This window comes from Spea bombifrons, chromosome 11 (assembly GCF_027358695.1).
Source record: "Spea bombifrons isolate aSpeBom1 chromosome 11, aSpeBom1.2.pri, whole genome shotgun sequence".
NCBI lineage: Eukaryota > Metazoa > Chordata > Amphibia > Anura > Pelobatidae > Spea > Spea bombifrons.
The window spans coordinates 15,794,712-15,810,919 of record NC_071097.1 but is presented as its reverse complement, the minus strand read 5'-3'; the positions used below and the strand labels follow the sequence as shown (position 1 = coordinate 15,810,919).

The following is a 16,208-nucleotide window of genomic DNA, read 5'->3' as shown; positions in this document are numbered from 1 at the left end:
GTTTTGCTTTAACTTTCGTTAGCCATTTTGGTGGAGCCAGTTGCAGCCCAGGAATCGATTAATCTTGACACGTAGGCAAGCGATTAACTGCCCCAACTTAATCTCGAGACAAACCGTCGGTTATTTCCCTAGATTATAAAATGAGTAACAGGCGAGACGGCAAAACAGGTGTTACGGCTGTCGGAACCTTGAGTTCAACCGCATTTACAGCGTTTCATACAGCCGGAAATACCGGACTGCTTTCTTTCCGGAACTGAGGCTGCAATGGCTGCGGTCTTCGATCTAGACTTGGATGGGGCAGAGGAAAGTGAATCGGTGAGAAACCATGGGGTTCCTGGGACTAAGTGGGGTATTATTTTGCCAGGAAAGACTACACGGTAAAGTTTGACAGCGATTGGCAAAGTAGCTCTCAGAGTTCGGTGACAGCTGGAGTTGTCTACTCTTCTTCGGGACTCAAACCGTCTAAGTAAAAGTTGTTCTTTGACAAGGAGGGGGGGATATGTAAGTCACGTGTTTAGCTAGAGCACGGCGTAACCGGTGGGCAAGAGACGGAAGTCTCAGTTGTTGAAGTTGATTGGGTACCCACCAGTCCAGAGGATACCTTGTGTGCTTGTATGAATAGTTTATGTATAGGTGGGAGGATATTCAAGGGGATTTAGGTGTGCAAGAAAAAAATAGTCTTGCTATGATAAGGAGTCGGGCGTTGATAAAGGTGATGCCATACATTGTGTCTAGAGTAGTATAGTTTTTGTAAAAGGGGGGGGCCTCCTGACATCCTGTCATAATTGTTACTGTTCTAGAAATATTTGTCTCACCAAAGCAACATGTGTGGCCATATTCATGTAGTCTCGTATTGTTATCCCGCACTGTTTGACAGGTGTGTTTTACCTCTGTCTATCTAGCTAGCACCATGGAATGACGGATAACCTTTAATACTACGGTCTTATGTTACTATCAGCGTTGACATTTCTTTTCTGTCCATGTCATCGGATTACAACAAGCTTTTTTTGTGATTTTAGGATGACGAGCAGGACATCCTACAATCCACCCAGCAGTAAGTGGAATAAAGGGGTAAGCTGGTCTATGGAAATGTTTTTGTAGCTTCATAGTTGCCCTGCGTTATTCCTAGATCTCATTCTCCCTGTACGGAATATGACATCTCTGACAGCAGCATCTGTCTTGGGCACGAGACCTTGTCTCCCGAGTGCTTCCAGATACTGCGTGTGCTTGGGAAAGGCAGCTATGGAAAGGTCAGTATCACACTATATGTAGTACTATTACCACTTCACAAATGTTGTCACTTTTTCAATTGGTATTTTCTCATGTCTACCTTGGTACAGCTTGTGATGAGTGGTGGGGTGTGAAGTGGAGCTTAGATGCCTCAAAGTTATTTCCTTACTCAGTATTAGTCCTTGGGAGTGTCTGATGACTCTGGCGTAACTTGAAGATCCAAGCTCAGGGTCCTAATTGACCAGTTGTCTCACTGTACTTTATATAAACCCATGCGGATATCTTTATATGTAGCATATAACTTGCTTGTGCTTTTGAAACGTGTGTGTATATATATTTAAGAAGATAAATATCAATATTTTTGCTAAATTACTGTGTTTTGCTCACAACGTATTTGTGATATAAATTTTGCCTGGAATGTTAATTGTAAATGAATCAGCGCATGGGTGTTTACTTATAATTCCTCCATACGCCCATGTATGTGTGTGTGTGTGTTTTTTTTTTTCTAAATTCTAATTCAGAAAGAGATTGTTTGTTTATTCTTCAAACAGCTAGCTTTGTTTTTATAAATATTTTTGTAAAGGTGCTATGTAAGCAATGCATATGTCTCAAAAACTCTGCTTTTTTTATATATATATAATATAATATAATATATATATATATATATATATATATATATATATATATATATATATAATCTCTATCTGGCCCATTTATACTATGGATGTGTAGACCTGTGTAGTGTCAGTCCGTGACATCAGAATGCTGTTTGGGAACAATAATCATGTATGTCCCATTACGTTGCTGTATGGATTGATTCGGGCAGATAAACGCTGCCAGTGTGGTAGTACATGGTGATTGACATTTTCTACACTGTATGTTGAAGATTGTAAAAATTTAAATTAAGAGATTTTGGTCAACAACCAAAATCTGAATCAACCTAAAAGAATAATTGAAATACGTTACAGTTTAAGTAAGTAAAATATTTAAATTGTGTTGCTGAACAAATTGTGGTCTGGCTTAAATTAACAGAGACATTGAACCAGTTCAATAGTGCTGTAAAGTATCCACCTTAGTTTTCCAAAAAAACCTTCATCCATAAACCTTTTTTGTAGCAGTATTCAGCTACGCAAACAATATTAATAAGACCTGGACAACTAATTGCAACATTGAAGTGGAAGTGTAACACTCGGAACTGTTGGTAGCAACAACAATCTGCATCTTTTTAGCTGATGTAGAATGACATTCTGAAGAAAATAGAGAGGTTCACACTGGCCTTTTGACAAGTTTAATATATTTGGGTAAATAAGTAATGTTTAACTTACTGAATGGTCCAGACAATGAAATGTGTGGTTAACTTGTTGGAAACATTTGCTGGAGAAACTTGGCTAGTGTTTGCTTTTCATTATGATTAGTAAAGTGGGAGAGTTAAAAACTCAACTCTCCTTACAACTCTCCCCTGAGCCTAATGCAGATAGAACTGAGGTCATTCAGGTAAGTGTAATGATATATTGTCCGGGCATTTGAGCAAGTTAATTGGTGCAGTAATAATTAATAAATGTATATATCTATATCTCTCAGACATTTTGGAGCAAAGGTCTTATCAAACTGTTGATTTGATGTTGACCCAAACATTTTAATGTTAGCTAAGGATGTTGCTTTTGAACTAAGAGAACCCATTATCTACCAAATTAGTGATTCAAATAATTTAAAATATACATATTGATGAATGGTCAAAATACATCAGTTATGTTTACTGACTACAGTAAAGGAATGTGGCTAAAACACAGTAGACCATAGCTTCCTCTACTCCTATAAGCACGTCTTACAGCAACCAATTAAGAAGAGGCAGGGTGTCCATAAGTATACTTTAATACTCTTTGAGTCATGTTGATATTCGGCTCATCTTGTCTGCCCATTTTTCTTGATCATTTTTCTAACCTTAATCAGTCCTTGCTCTCGTGTTAAATTAAGGATAACCATGTTCCTATCTGATTGTTTGATTACCCTGGATTAGCCTCTACTACCTCCGCAGGTAGGCTGTCCCACTTATCTACCATCAAGTTAAATAAAATGTCCTTACGCTACATTTAAGCCTTTACCTCTCTAGTTTTAGATTATGACCCCTAACATTTTCCTCCTTTCAAATAAAGCACATCTCTTCTCTATTATTTCTTCCAAGCTTCACATGTTGCAGTCTTTCCTGATAGTACCTTAGCTTACAAACAATTCACCATTTTAGAAGCCCTCCTGAACCTAAGGGTCAATATTATTCTGGACATGGGGTCTCCCGTGTCTGTAACACAATTTTATAGGTGAGGTCTGATCAGAGTGAACAGAACCACCTCCCTCTTCCTGCTACTAATGACTCTCACTATAAATTCCAGAACCTTGCTTGATTTTTCCCATGGTTTATTTCTTTAAAAATAAGTACTCCCAATTATATATTTTTGGATTTTATGTCCCAAGTGCATAATTTTACATTTATCAACATTAAACTACAGCTCCCATTTTCTTTACCATTCCTCTAGTTTACTTGGATCATTAGCCATTTGTATAATCTGGAAGAGACATACATTGCAATTAAATAGTTGTGTAATATTGAGATTAAAAGCTTAATTTAATAAAGACAAATATAAAAAAATGCTAATTAAAAGTCCGAGTCCCAGTGCCGATCCTGAGGTGCCCCACTAGTAACAACACCTTCCTTAGAATATACACCATTAAGGACAAACCTCTGTCTCCTGTCACTCAACCACTGCCTTATCCATTAAGCTATTTTGACATTCAAACTCAAGCACTCCATTAATGTCCTTACCAAATTGATACTACAATTGCCAATCTTTGGGAACTACTCCTGTGAATATTGACAGGTTAAATAATTCTGCTCTTTTGTTTTAGTAAGTCAAATTGTAATGTTATATCCTGTTTACCCATAGGAATATAATGACACTATATAAAATAAAAGCTAGTATATAATTAATTTGTGAATAAGTTATTTGTATTCTATAGTAATTTTATATCTCGATTCATAAAAGCTTATTGGTTGTTACAGTTTTGATGTGTGTTCTATTCAATTACATAGTTGTTTGAAATATTCACTATCTTTTAGATAGTATAGTTCATGCCAAACTGAATGCTTCAATGTATACAGTTGTATAGTAACTGTTGAAGTGGAATATTGATGTCACACTATATTATTCATTTTTTACTATTAAAAAATATTTATAAAACAAAACATCTGGTCACAAATACAAAGAATTCTGCAGGCACCAGTGTGTTTATCGGACTTATGATCTAATTTAAATAAATGTCTGTTCCGGTATAAATCGTACATCACAATTTTATAGCTTGCCTGACAATATGTATTCTCAAATTACTGGGTGTCCTTTAATCAATCTGTACGAAAGATGCCCCTTCCACTACAAATAACGTAACACATCCATGTGTGCCAGCTTCTTGTCATAGTCTTACAAGCCATCTGTTCTGCTTCATTTATTTCATAACCTGCATACCGGTGCACCGCTGGCTGTTGTTTAAAGGTACATTTGATGTTACTTTATCTGTATTTTATGCCCTGAGATTATTATTGAATCACTGTTTTGGACATTCACTAACAAATGAAGACCTTCGAACGCGTTGCATGTAAGGGCAATGTTATACATCAGGTCTGTCAATGTAAGAAACCCTGACTGTTGATAATGTATGGTTTTATGCTGTATTGTTCATGATTTAATTTAAATATATATGCTTTCTGTAGGTTTTCCAGGTTAGGAAGGTCATTGGTTCTAATTCTGGCAGAATCTTTGCAATGAAAGTGTTACAGAAGGTGAGTTTGGATTTTGAAGTTGGGACCTTTTGTTGCTTTTTTCAAACTTAGGTAGCCTTTCTCTTCACATTATTTTAAGGAATCAAATGCTAAACACTTTATTATTACAATACAATGTTTTCAAATATAATGTGTGCCACAGAAATTGTAGCAGATGCATAGCCTTCTGTTGATCCAGAATGTTTTTTTTTTTTTTTTTTTTCCCCAACATTTAAATTGATTTCCCATTGTGTCTCAAAAAGGGGAAAACAATCTTCTTGACTACGAAATGCATTGAATCAACACGTTAATCATCTCCTTGTCTCTTATAGTACTGTATAGCTTCTGGTTTTTTTTTATAAAATTTTTTTTAGCAAAAAATATTTGCGTTGTCCAAGTTGGTACTTGTATACCATCATCCCCTTTTTTTTTCATAACTAAGGCGTTTGTTCCCCTTATTCATTTTGTAGCCTACCTCTGCAGTTTTGCAAGTTCTATAATGCCCTTTTTAGAACAGTTGACTAGACTCCACACAATTTTTCTACTGATTTATTTACTTACAAACTGTTTTGTTCCTAATGTATTTGATTTTTCCACAGGCCAGACTAATTTGTCAAGTTAAGGATACAGAGCATGCAATAGCAGAACGTGACATCTTAAAGTCTGTTAGACACCCCTTCATTGTAGATCTCATGTATGCCTTCCAAACTCAGGGTAAACTTTACCTTATCCTGGAATGTCTGGCTGGTGAGTTCCACTTTCCTTTTTGTCTCCCCCAACTTAATCAAATGCTTTTTTGGTGTGTAACGATAAAACTGCCTTCTCAACTGTAGTATATACTGATGTGTGTTGATTACTTGGTTCCTTCAGCACAATGTACATTTTGCTGCAGGTGGAGAATTGTTTTCACAGTTGGAACGAGAAAGTATCTTCATGGAGGACACGGCTAGGTGTGTATTGCTCATGGCTTCTGCTGCGTATCCAGTTACACACAAGTTTCTTGTTTGTAGCTGTATTATAAATATATAACAAGGATCTATTTATCTCTCATAATTGATCTGTCCATATCTGACAATTAGCTTGTCGTAACCCATATGGTGTAAATGTTTTGATTTCTATGGTGCATTCGTTTGTGGTGCAGCAAAAACTAAGACGCTTCACACAGAAAAATGTTGCCTTACCAAATGTGCAAACATGGAGTGTCAGAATATCAAAGTTACAATAGCTCTTAAAAATAAGTAACACAAGTCTTTATTCTGTCTTTCATGGTTTGAGATTGTTAATGTGTTGCACAGTTTCTACCTGGCAGAGATTACACTTGCCCTTGGACACCTGCATTCCCTGGGAATCATATATAGAGATCTGAAGCCAGAGAATATCATGCTACATGCACACGGTAAACCATTATCTGTTAGTCTTTCTTCATAAAACTCTGATTTTACATAAAATATACTGTATTGGTTTTAGAGAATACAATTTTTTTCAGACAGCTGCTTATTTGTCATATGGTATGTCTTAGCTCTGCTATTTTAGCCCAATCTCATTATCATGCTGCCATATGGCTCAATCTTAATTACCCTGCCAAATAAAAGCCCAACTATCTTTTTATTACTAGTATCAGATTAAAATATTAATATTTTTTTAAACCATTCTAGCTAGTTTTTACATAATTTTTATCCAGCTGCCTATTCAGATGTGTTTTAGGTCTGTAATCTAGTGCTTCAGAATGGTTCTCAGTCACCCAGGCTTGATTAGCATTATCATAAAGAATCAGCACGGCTGGGTTTGAATGGGGAACATAGCTCAGAATATCACATGACTGACAGCAATGGCAACCTCTCTGACTGCAGATAAAGGAAGAGTATTAGAATAAAATGACGTGTTTTTGTCAGTGCTAAATAAATTCAAAATACATAAGGCTCAAATAAAATATTTTTCAAGAGATTTTATATGTATGCAACCTCTACGAATCTGTACTGTCGTAGCTGGTAATACAGATATTTTAACTCTAACTGCCATTTTAACCTTCCAAAATCTATCTGATGTATGTGATGTAAGTGTGACATTATCTTCATTCTTCTGTGTGACACATCTAAACACTGGTTTATCATTTTTAGGACACATTAAACTAACAGATTTTGGATTGTGCAAGGAATCCATTCATGGGGACAGCGTCACTCACACATTCTGTGGGACTGTGGAATATATGTACGTATAGACTGTGCCAGAGATGAAGTATTCCCAGTTTGCCTATGTAAATTGTATTTTCAGATACTTGATCAACACAGTATATATAAACAGTTACTACTTTTGTGGTAGGTTTAAGAAAAAGGGGTCCTTTAATGAGGACAACTATCGGTTTTATAACTTTATTTTTTTTATATTTTAAACTATTAAAATGCCGTGTGGGCTTATACATAAACCTGTATTTTAAAGACTAAGCAATACTGGGGCAAAGTATTAAATTGCATAACCAGCAGGAACATTCTTGTGATTTATACTGATTGAACACTTTGCACCAGAACTACTGCAGTTTAGCTCTGTTAAAGGTTTCTGTAATGAACATGTATATATTGATTGCGGTATCTTTTTTACTTACTATTTTTTTTTTTTTTTTTTTAAAGGGCACCTGAGATTCTTGCACACAAAGGGCACAACCGTGCTGTGGACTGGTGGAGTTTAGGGATTCTCCTTTTTGACATGCTTACTGGTTCTGTGAGTTTCAAGCGCCAATGCCATTTGTCTTTATAGAAAAGACTCCTCGGTCAGGTTCCTACCTGTAGACGTTTTAAGTACTAGGTATTACAGAATACTAGAGGCACTAGGGATAAAGGAAGATGTCAGATTCTGCTAACAATCCAAGTTTCTAATAAAATCATGAAGAATACTGCAATTCTCTACTCCATTTCGGAAATAACTTGCACTATCACATTGCACCTTGGCTATATTCTAGTGTTTCAGACAGTTTAGCATGTTAAAACTTACTTGTTTTAACTTACTTATAACATCATCCCGTTGGGAGAACAAGGACTGTGCCTTCCTGTATTTTTTGTTTGGTCTTTAAAATTCAAAACGCACTAAGTAACAATAGCCTTCCCCTTTTTTGTCAGCCCCCTTTTACTGCAAACAATAGGAAGAAAATAATTGATAAGATACTGAAGGCAAAGCTGTCTTTCCCACCGTATCTCACACCAGATGCCCGCGATCTCCTCAAAAAGGTAACTACTGTGCTAAGAAAAAAAGTTGATGTAGTTGCAATTAAAACAAAACAAAATCTAAAGTTACACCCCCCCTCATTATTTTCCAGTGCTAGGAATTAGTTAAACTATCAGACATACCCCATTTACCCCATTTCTTTATTGCTGCATATACAATTTGTATTTGCTCTTCCAGCTGTTGAAGAAAAACCCATCTCATAGACTGGGATCAGGACCAGCCGACGTGGCTGATATAAAGGTAGCTTGAATGCACCCTCCTATTTATTGTTTTTTGTTTGTTTGTTTTATTACCAAATATGGCCTCAGAAAATGGAGGGCACACTTCCAAAGATGCTAACATTTTCCTCCTTTTACTTCAGGCCAGTGGGTTCTTACAGCCACTGAATATGTATTTATTTTGCTCTCACAGAAGCATCCTTTCTTCAGACTCACCCACTGGGATGATCTCCTGGAATGTAAAATTGAGCCTCCATACCGACCCGACCTGGTATGTCCCCTTGTGCACAAAGCACATTCTTTTTAATGATTATGTTTTCACAAGCTTGCACCAATTCACTGCTTCTGTCTTTCCCAGGTCTCGGAAGATGACACTAGTCACTTTGGAACTCACTTTACACAACAGGCTCCTATAGACAGTCCTGATGCTTTCATCAGTGAAAGTGCCAACCAGGCATTTCTTGTAAGTGATGGAGACCACAGATTGCTGTACTCCAGTGGTGTTGATTTGCATCGCTACCTGCATTAATTAACTGACAGAAATGCGAGAATGGAGAGATAAGTACAAAACACAATGAACCTAGTTTATTTGAGAAATTATAGATCGTTTTCAAACGAAACAGATTACACAGCTTGGTTGACTATTCGCCCTGTGAATGTCTCCTGGTTTTCTTTCTGCTGCTTATGCATAAGAGTAAACCTATTTGCTAGTCTTGGCTAGTGTTTGTTTCGAGATGTTATCTTAAAGGTTAACACACACTAGTTGCTGGCATAGTTATTTAGTCAATAATGTACTTGGTAATGTGCTTTTGTGGATAGGTATTCAGTGTAGCAGTGAGGTGAAAAACTTACTAAAATGTTTGCCTGAGTTGACTTCAGTTGCAGAGTATCGCATACAATAAAGGCATTTTGCGGCATCCATATTTATGCGATTATGTCACATGCTTCTGTGCGTTTGACAGTTGCGGCAGTGTCCTAATCTCTAGGAGGCTTCCAGGTCTTGAGGCCAAGCTTGAAGAGTGCCAGTGGATAATAAGTACTCATGTGAAACACTTAGGATAAATAAAACAAAACTGGTATTTTAGTTACATACTTAATGCTTTATTTAAAACAATATTGGACAGGATGATGAGAGTTCTTAATGCCATGCTGCTCTTTAGCTGTGTTTCATTTTTCAGGGTTTCACATATGTTGCTCCTTCAGCGCTGGAGAACCTTCAAGAAGTGTTTAGTTTCCAGTCATGGTTACAAATTTCCGACAGCCAACAGAGGTGAGCTCAACTGGCTGTAGACATGTCAAAATGCATTGAAAAAACATCTAGACTTCTGCCATCTTTTAAGGGCAGGGCCTTACAGAGGACATAGAGCTCATGTAAACAACTGTGCAGCGGAGTGAATTGATTGTGAATCACAAAGATCACTAAGTTTAGTGGAGAACCAATGTTTTGAAATGGTGAATCTGTCTCACTGCCTCGCTCTACCTCACATTCATCATGAGGCAGAAAGAGATGAGAGCTGTGATTAACTCTAGTTTGGAACATTTAAAAGTTAGTTTATTTCTGGGCCCTAATTTAAAATACCTGCAGTAAGCTTCCGATGTAGGAAGAGCTTGTCTAGTCCCGGATAATGTATATTTAAGTCAGCAATATATAGTCTCCTCGCCCATTGAACTATTAATTATACAAGGTCAGCTCAGACCTTGCTGGAGAAACATGTGTAGTAAATGATGAATAGTAAGGTGAAGGAGTTAAAACCACAACTCTCCCAATAATACTTATTTTAGTGAATAAGCCCCTATGACCCTTTTAAACCAAGATTACTACTTTTTATGTTTTAAAGCTACTGTATAGCCATTTATTTATTTAAAAATGTAGCGGACGTTGTGAGTAGCAGAAAATGTCTCCGGGCTTCCTCAACATCCGTGCCCAATCAGGATTCCTCCCACTTCCTGCAATTGGAGATTTTCCTAACATGCAGTGGAAGAAAATATAGATTTTATTAATGACAGTAGGCGAATATTATGCATTAAATTCCTTCTTTACTACTTCAGCAGCAAAATGGTTAAATACAAAGTTTGGTGGAACAAACAAACAAACAAAAAAAAACTTCAAAGACACAATAGAACACTGAGAAGCCAATATGCATGCAGTAGAGGATATGTAGGTGTAGATCCCCAACCAATCTCCCTCTTTCGTGCTGCCCACTTGACAATAATCATAAACTTCCAAAACAAAAAACGAGAATAAACTAATCTGAAATGAGAGAATGACATAAAGGGAGGGTTAATGAGGTGATCGCCTCCTGTTATTAATAAAATCTATATTTTCTTGAACTGCAAGTTAGCAAAATAAAAGACAGGAGGCTTCATATTATGCATGTTTAAAGCTAGATATAAAAATTACAACACCACAGATGATATGTGAGTATCAGGTTTAAAATAAAAGGTCTTGAAGGTGGAGTCAGTGGACCAGTCTGTGGCTTTGAGTATGTCAGCCAAAGAACCACCAGCCAGGAAGGCTTTAGTTGACATAGCACTTCTGGAGGAATGAGCTCCAAACACAGAGATATCGATGCCTGCCAGAGACATAGTGGCTCTGAGCCATCTAGCGAAAGTAGCAGAGGAGACGGGAAGAAAAGGTTTATGAAAGGAATTAGAAGCTGATGAAGAGAGTCGTTACGAAGAGATGTAGTCTTGAGCTCATAGGCTTTGAGACAGGCAACAACACAGAGAGAAGGATGATGTGGAAATGAAGGGTAGAAAACAGACTGTAAACCAGTTTTAGTAAGTCTATGTATTTTAAAACTAACACCATTAGGTACATATTGTCTAAGAGATATATCTAAAGCCCTGACATCTGAAACCCTTTTGAAAGAAATGAGACATAATAGAGTGGTCAGTTTAAACAACAATAATTTCAAAGGGAGAGAATCATAATTGTCCCAGGAATTCAATAAGGTCAATCCAATAGACACATCCCATGGATGATGGTATTTAGGAAGAGGGGGGCGTTTGAAACGGATACCCCTTATGAGCTTACAGACTAAAGGATGCTTACCTGAAGGAAATGCATCGAGGAGAGCGTGATTGGGGGAAATGGCCAATCTGTACACATTGATGAGACGATAAGCTTTACCAGAGTCAAACTGGGATGAAAGGAAATTTAGAATGTTGGTTACATTGGAATGTACGGGATCCACCTCCCATTCCATGCACCAAAGTAACCAAAGCTTCCAGGCAGATCCGTATTTAGTTCTGGTACCCGGAGCCCAGGCTTCGGAAAGGATACATCTAGCAGAGTCTGAAATTTCCGGATCAAGTTGTGCTACCCTGATACTAGGCAGGCCACAACTGGTAACTGGTGGAGGAGGACCAGAGAGTAGTTCCCTGCTTGGTCGAGGAGGATGTCCTGATGGAAAGGAAGGGTCCTCGGGAAATCTATTAGGATACTCAATAGGAGAGGAAACCATGGTTGTGTTTACCACCATGGAACAACTAGGGCCAGGACTGCTGTCTTGGAGCATGTAAGGAGGAGAACCCTGGAGATCATGGCAAAGGGGGGGGAAAGGCATAGTTGTGATCCCTTCTAACCAGTCCTGAAGGAAAGCATTTTGGCCTTCGGCTTCCGGGTCTGGTCGCCAACTGAAGAATCGGGAAAGTTGAGTGTCGATTCTAGATGCAAACAGATGGCAAATGGGCCCCAAAGGGTTCAAAGGATCGGAAAAACTGAGGATTCAGTTTCCAATCGCTGGAATCTGAGAAAACGTGAGTTCCAATCTGCTATGGTGTTGGATGGCCCTGGCAGATATTCTGCTCAGAGAAAGATGTCTCGTTCTAGACAGAAGTGCCAAAAGGTCTTGGTAATATCTGCTAGGAGTTATATGAACCACGGATATATTGTCCATCTTGAGGAGAACGCAACAATGAGTTTTGTCCCTCGCAAAACTCCTTATTGCAGAAAACCCTGCCAGTAATTCCAAACAGAAATAGAAGAAGGCTCCAGGCACGCAGGGGTTCCATCAGACAGATTTATTGTAGGAAACAGACAACAACGTTTCGACCTCACAATGAGGTCTTTATCAAGTTGATAAAGACCTCATTGTGAGGTCGAAACGTTGTTGTCTGTTTCCTACAATAAATCTGTCTGATGGAACCCCTGCGTGCCTGGAGCCTTCTTCTATTTTTGATTTACTGGGGAGCTGGCCCTTCCTGGCACAGCTAAGCACCTGAGTTCCTGTGGGGAGTGAGTGCAGATTCCTAATTCTGGTGACTTAGTAATTCCAAACAGTTGATGTGAAGATTGAGTTCTGTTATGGACCACTTACCTCCGGAGATTGAGCCGCAACAAGCTCCCCAACCCAAACGACTAGCATCGGACTCTATGACTGTCTGGGAATGAGCTGAAGATTGCTCTTCCATTCTATCTGCGAAGGTGGAGAAGCCACCAACGTAGTTCTTCTTCAGTGTCTGGGAAATCTTGTCTGAATATCCCAGACCATTATGGAGATGTTGAGCCTTCAAACGTTGAAGTGCTTGATCATGGAGGGGTGCAGGGAAAATGACCTGGATAGAGGCTGACAAAAGGCCTACTACTCGATGGATCTGATAGAGACTACTCGCTATGGATCTGATAGAGATCAGGCGTTTGTTCAGAATAGAGGAAATCTTTCCTTATGGTTTTGAGTTTCCTTGGAGGAAGACTCAATGTAGCGGACTGTGAATTGACTAGGAATCCCAGAAATTTTATTTCCTGAGTTGGAGATGGAATGGATTTGTCCCTGTTGATGATAAAACTTAAGTTTGAGAGAAGGGAAACTGTCCAAGATTTGTGGAGAGAGAAGGTCTCTAGGTCTTGAGACATTATAAGGATGTCGTCTAGATATGAGTCTGACACCCCTGCTGCGTAGTAGTGATACTACAGGTTTGAGTAATTTGGTAAAGCACCATGGTGCAGAAGACAACCCAAATGGCAAGCATGTAAATTGCCATTTCGTATTCTCCCAGAGGAATTGGAGAAATGGTTGATGGGATGGATGAATGGGTACAGTAAGATAGGCGTCCTTTAAATCTGTTTTTATGAGACAATCTTTGTGAATGAGAAGGTGTCGAAGGAGGTGAATTCCTTCCATTTTGAAATGGTTGTATTTCACAAAGGCATTGAGAGTGCATAAATTGACAATCGGTCTGTGGCCGGAATCCCTTTTCTTTAGCAAGAACAAGTTGCTTAGGAAAGGGAGAGGGTTGGAGTTTCCTTGATAACCCTTTATAAGACGAGGTGTGGCGTGGGTTATATGGAGGGTTTGGATGGCTGGGGAAACAACCTCTGCTTTTCCCAGCCCTGCCAAAAATTGTTGGGTGGAAAACCTTCTTGAGATTTGCCTTGTCCAAATTGGAGAAAACATTTACATATTTGTTAACGTCCTTGAGAAAGGCTTCTCCAAATAAACAACCTTCCGCAGCTGAGCCTGGTTCTTTAGTGGATACATGGGCTAGGTGCGGGTCAATTTTAATAAGGACCCTTCGTCTGCGCTCTGCGGACATATCGCAATTGGCGTTGCCCAGGAAGCAAGTTGCCCTTTGCATCCAGCCACTTAGTACGTCGATATCGACAGGAGTGTCTGTGTGCTTGGCATCCTCTGAGCTCCAGGACTTTAGCTAGAGGACCAGACACATCCAGGAGCTTGTCTTGACAGGCCTTCAAGGACCTGTCAATGCCCTTTCGGGGGGTTCTTCTAGTTTTTGCGATGTAGTGGATTACTGTCTCGTCTAATTCTGGGGTCTCAATTACTTTATGAGGTAAGGCTGGTCTTGGACATTCTGCCCGCATCTTGTTGCGAGCTCCCTGTTCGAGAGCTTGTCTCATCCAGAGCTCCATATATTTAGAAACTTGTTTGGCTGGTACCCACACAGCCGAGCGGGATGTTTTATTTGGTCTGGATGGAAAAAGGGGAACCCCTTAGCATCCAGAATAGAGTCTTCAGTTTTTCCAGGTTCATCATTATGATCTTGGGAGTCTGAATACGAATTGGATGAGGAGTCAGTTATTAGTGAAACGAATTCGGAGTCCGAATCGCTGCTAGAGGAGGTATGGAAGGAATCAGGCTTCTTCCTATAATGGGCCTTCTGATCTTGTTTACCTTCCTTACGATCAGAGGGTTTAGATTTGGTCTGGGTGTCAGATACGTCTTTCACATGCGCAGAGCACAAAGATAAGTTTCTTTCTTTCCCATGTAAATGGCTATAGATTTCACCAATTACTCCTGCATTGAAGTCATGGCCAAAACCACTGCGGTGGAGACAGACTTTGAGACTGTGTTGTCCCAAATGTCCTTAGAATGGGCCTTAGAAATAGAACCAGATGTAGGAATAGAGGCAGGAGTGGGCATATCACCTGCCTTTTTTAGTTCCTTTGAAGACTTAGTAAAACAGTTATGAATCTAAGGAAAGAGCTACAAAAGGAGACACTCCGGAGCTGTTGAAACAATGTTCAGCTTTCCTGAGGTAAGCTGAGGTGAAAAGGGGCGGGAATCTAGCTGAGAACCAGCTAGAGCCGAAATCTTCGCGAGAAGTATGATGTCACGTGCGATTTCAGCAGAGAAATAGAAATTAATCTTACAAAGAAACAGAAATGGCCGGCGGACATGAAAAAACCGTGAATCGGTGCAAACGGGGTATGATAGAGGTAGGGGTGAGGGGAATAGTACAAACGCCAAAATAAGCAATTTGGTAAAAAAAACGGCAAAACTGTATAATTGAATGCGTGCGCGTGCACCTGCTGGCAGGATGAAATTAAACAGCCAGAGGGTAGAAAATAAATGAAAGCAATTTAAACCAAATAACTGAGGTAAAAAATAAAATTCAGAGAGCAGAAAACAGTTGGTAATTATCTGTAAAGCTGAGCAGCAAGAAAGAGGGAGATTGGTTGGGGGTCTACACATATCCTCTACTGCATGCTGATTGGCTACTTAGTGTTCTATTGTGTCTTTTTCAAGTTTGGTTGTTTTTGTTTGTTCCACCAAACTAAGTAGTAAAGAAGGAATGTAATGCATAATATGAAGCCTCCTGTCTGTAATAAAATCCAAAATGGCTGCAGAGTCTGGACCAAATGAGGTGGCAGTAACCCTAGTAAAATGCACAGGATGGTCTGTTAAAACACATTTGTTTGGTAGTTTGTTTTCTGAGGTTATGGTTCAAGCATCCCAAATTAAAAACAATGAAAACAGTGTCAGGTTTATACTAGTTCCTTAATTGCATGATCTTGTCTCTTTCCCTGTAGTCGTGGGTGTGCTTCATCTCTTCCTCCGTGTGAATTGACTACGAACGAGTGCTCTGGACCTCTTCCTATCTCGTCTCAGGATCAAACAAAAAAACGGAGGCAGGGAGTAGGTGTGAGCAGCCACAAAGGGTTCCACCTGAATTGAAAAACTGCAAAGGCTCCCACCTAATTTGAATGACTGCCGGAGACAGCCGCATGATTCCTTTTAACATTCACGATAACTTGTGTGTTACTGGAGGAAGCCTGGAGCTCTCTTGAGACCACTCTGGGACTCAAACTGCCAAAGTTCTAGTATACTAATAAAGCCATTTCACAGAAAGCATTTCATACTTATAGTTCTTTAATGCTCACATACATTTTGACATCAATCAAGGTAAGGTAATCAGAAAATTAGATTTAATCTGTTGTATGTGAACAAATTGTATATGGCTGGATTGCAGGGCTGGGAAATTCAAGATATTCT

The 16,208-nt window shown here is 39.0% G+C and overlaps 1 protein-coding gene across 1 annotated transcript; it reads left to right on the top strand.

Moving 5' to 3' along the window:
• Positions 1-249: 249 nt before the first annotated feature.
• Positions 250-16,067, top strand: RPS6KB2 (ribosomal protein S6 kinase B2). Its single transcript, XM_053450321.1, has 15 exons — positions 250-315; positions 1,020-1,054; positions 1,130-1,250; positions 4,991-5,059; positions 5,638-5,785; positions 5,931-5,988; positions 6,334-6,434; positions 7,156-7,246; positions 7,663-7,753; positions 8,149-8,256; positions 8,432-8,494; positions 8,666-8,743; positions 8,831-8,935; positions 9,651-9,742; positions 15,746-16,067. Exons 1-15 carry the CDS (start codon positions 265-267, stop codon positions 15,888-15,890), a joined length of 1,356 nt encoding a protein of 451 aa, XP_053306296.1. The 5' UTR covers positions 250-264; the 3' UTR covers positions 15,891-16,067.
• The last annotated feature ends 141 nt before the right edge of the window (positions 16,068-16,208 follow it).

What these genes read in the sequence shown, in the direction of transcription:
- RPS6KB2 (XM_053450321.1), top strand. Translation starts at nt 265, where the DNA reads ATGGCTGCGGTCTTCGATCTAGACTTGGATGGGGCAGAGGAAAGTGAA. An exon ending in GGAAAGGCAGCTATGGAAAG is followed by an intron (nt 1,251 to 4,990) that starts GTCAGTATCACA and finishes TGCTTTCTGTAG; the next exon opens with GTTTTCCAGGTTAGGAAGGT. An exon ending in TATCCTGGAATGTCTGGCTG is followed by an intron (nt 5,786 to 5,930) that starts GTGAGTTCCACT and finishes ATTTTGCTGCAG; the next exon opens with GTGGAGAATTGTTTTCACAG.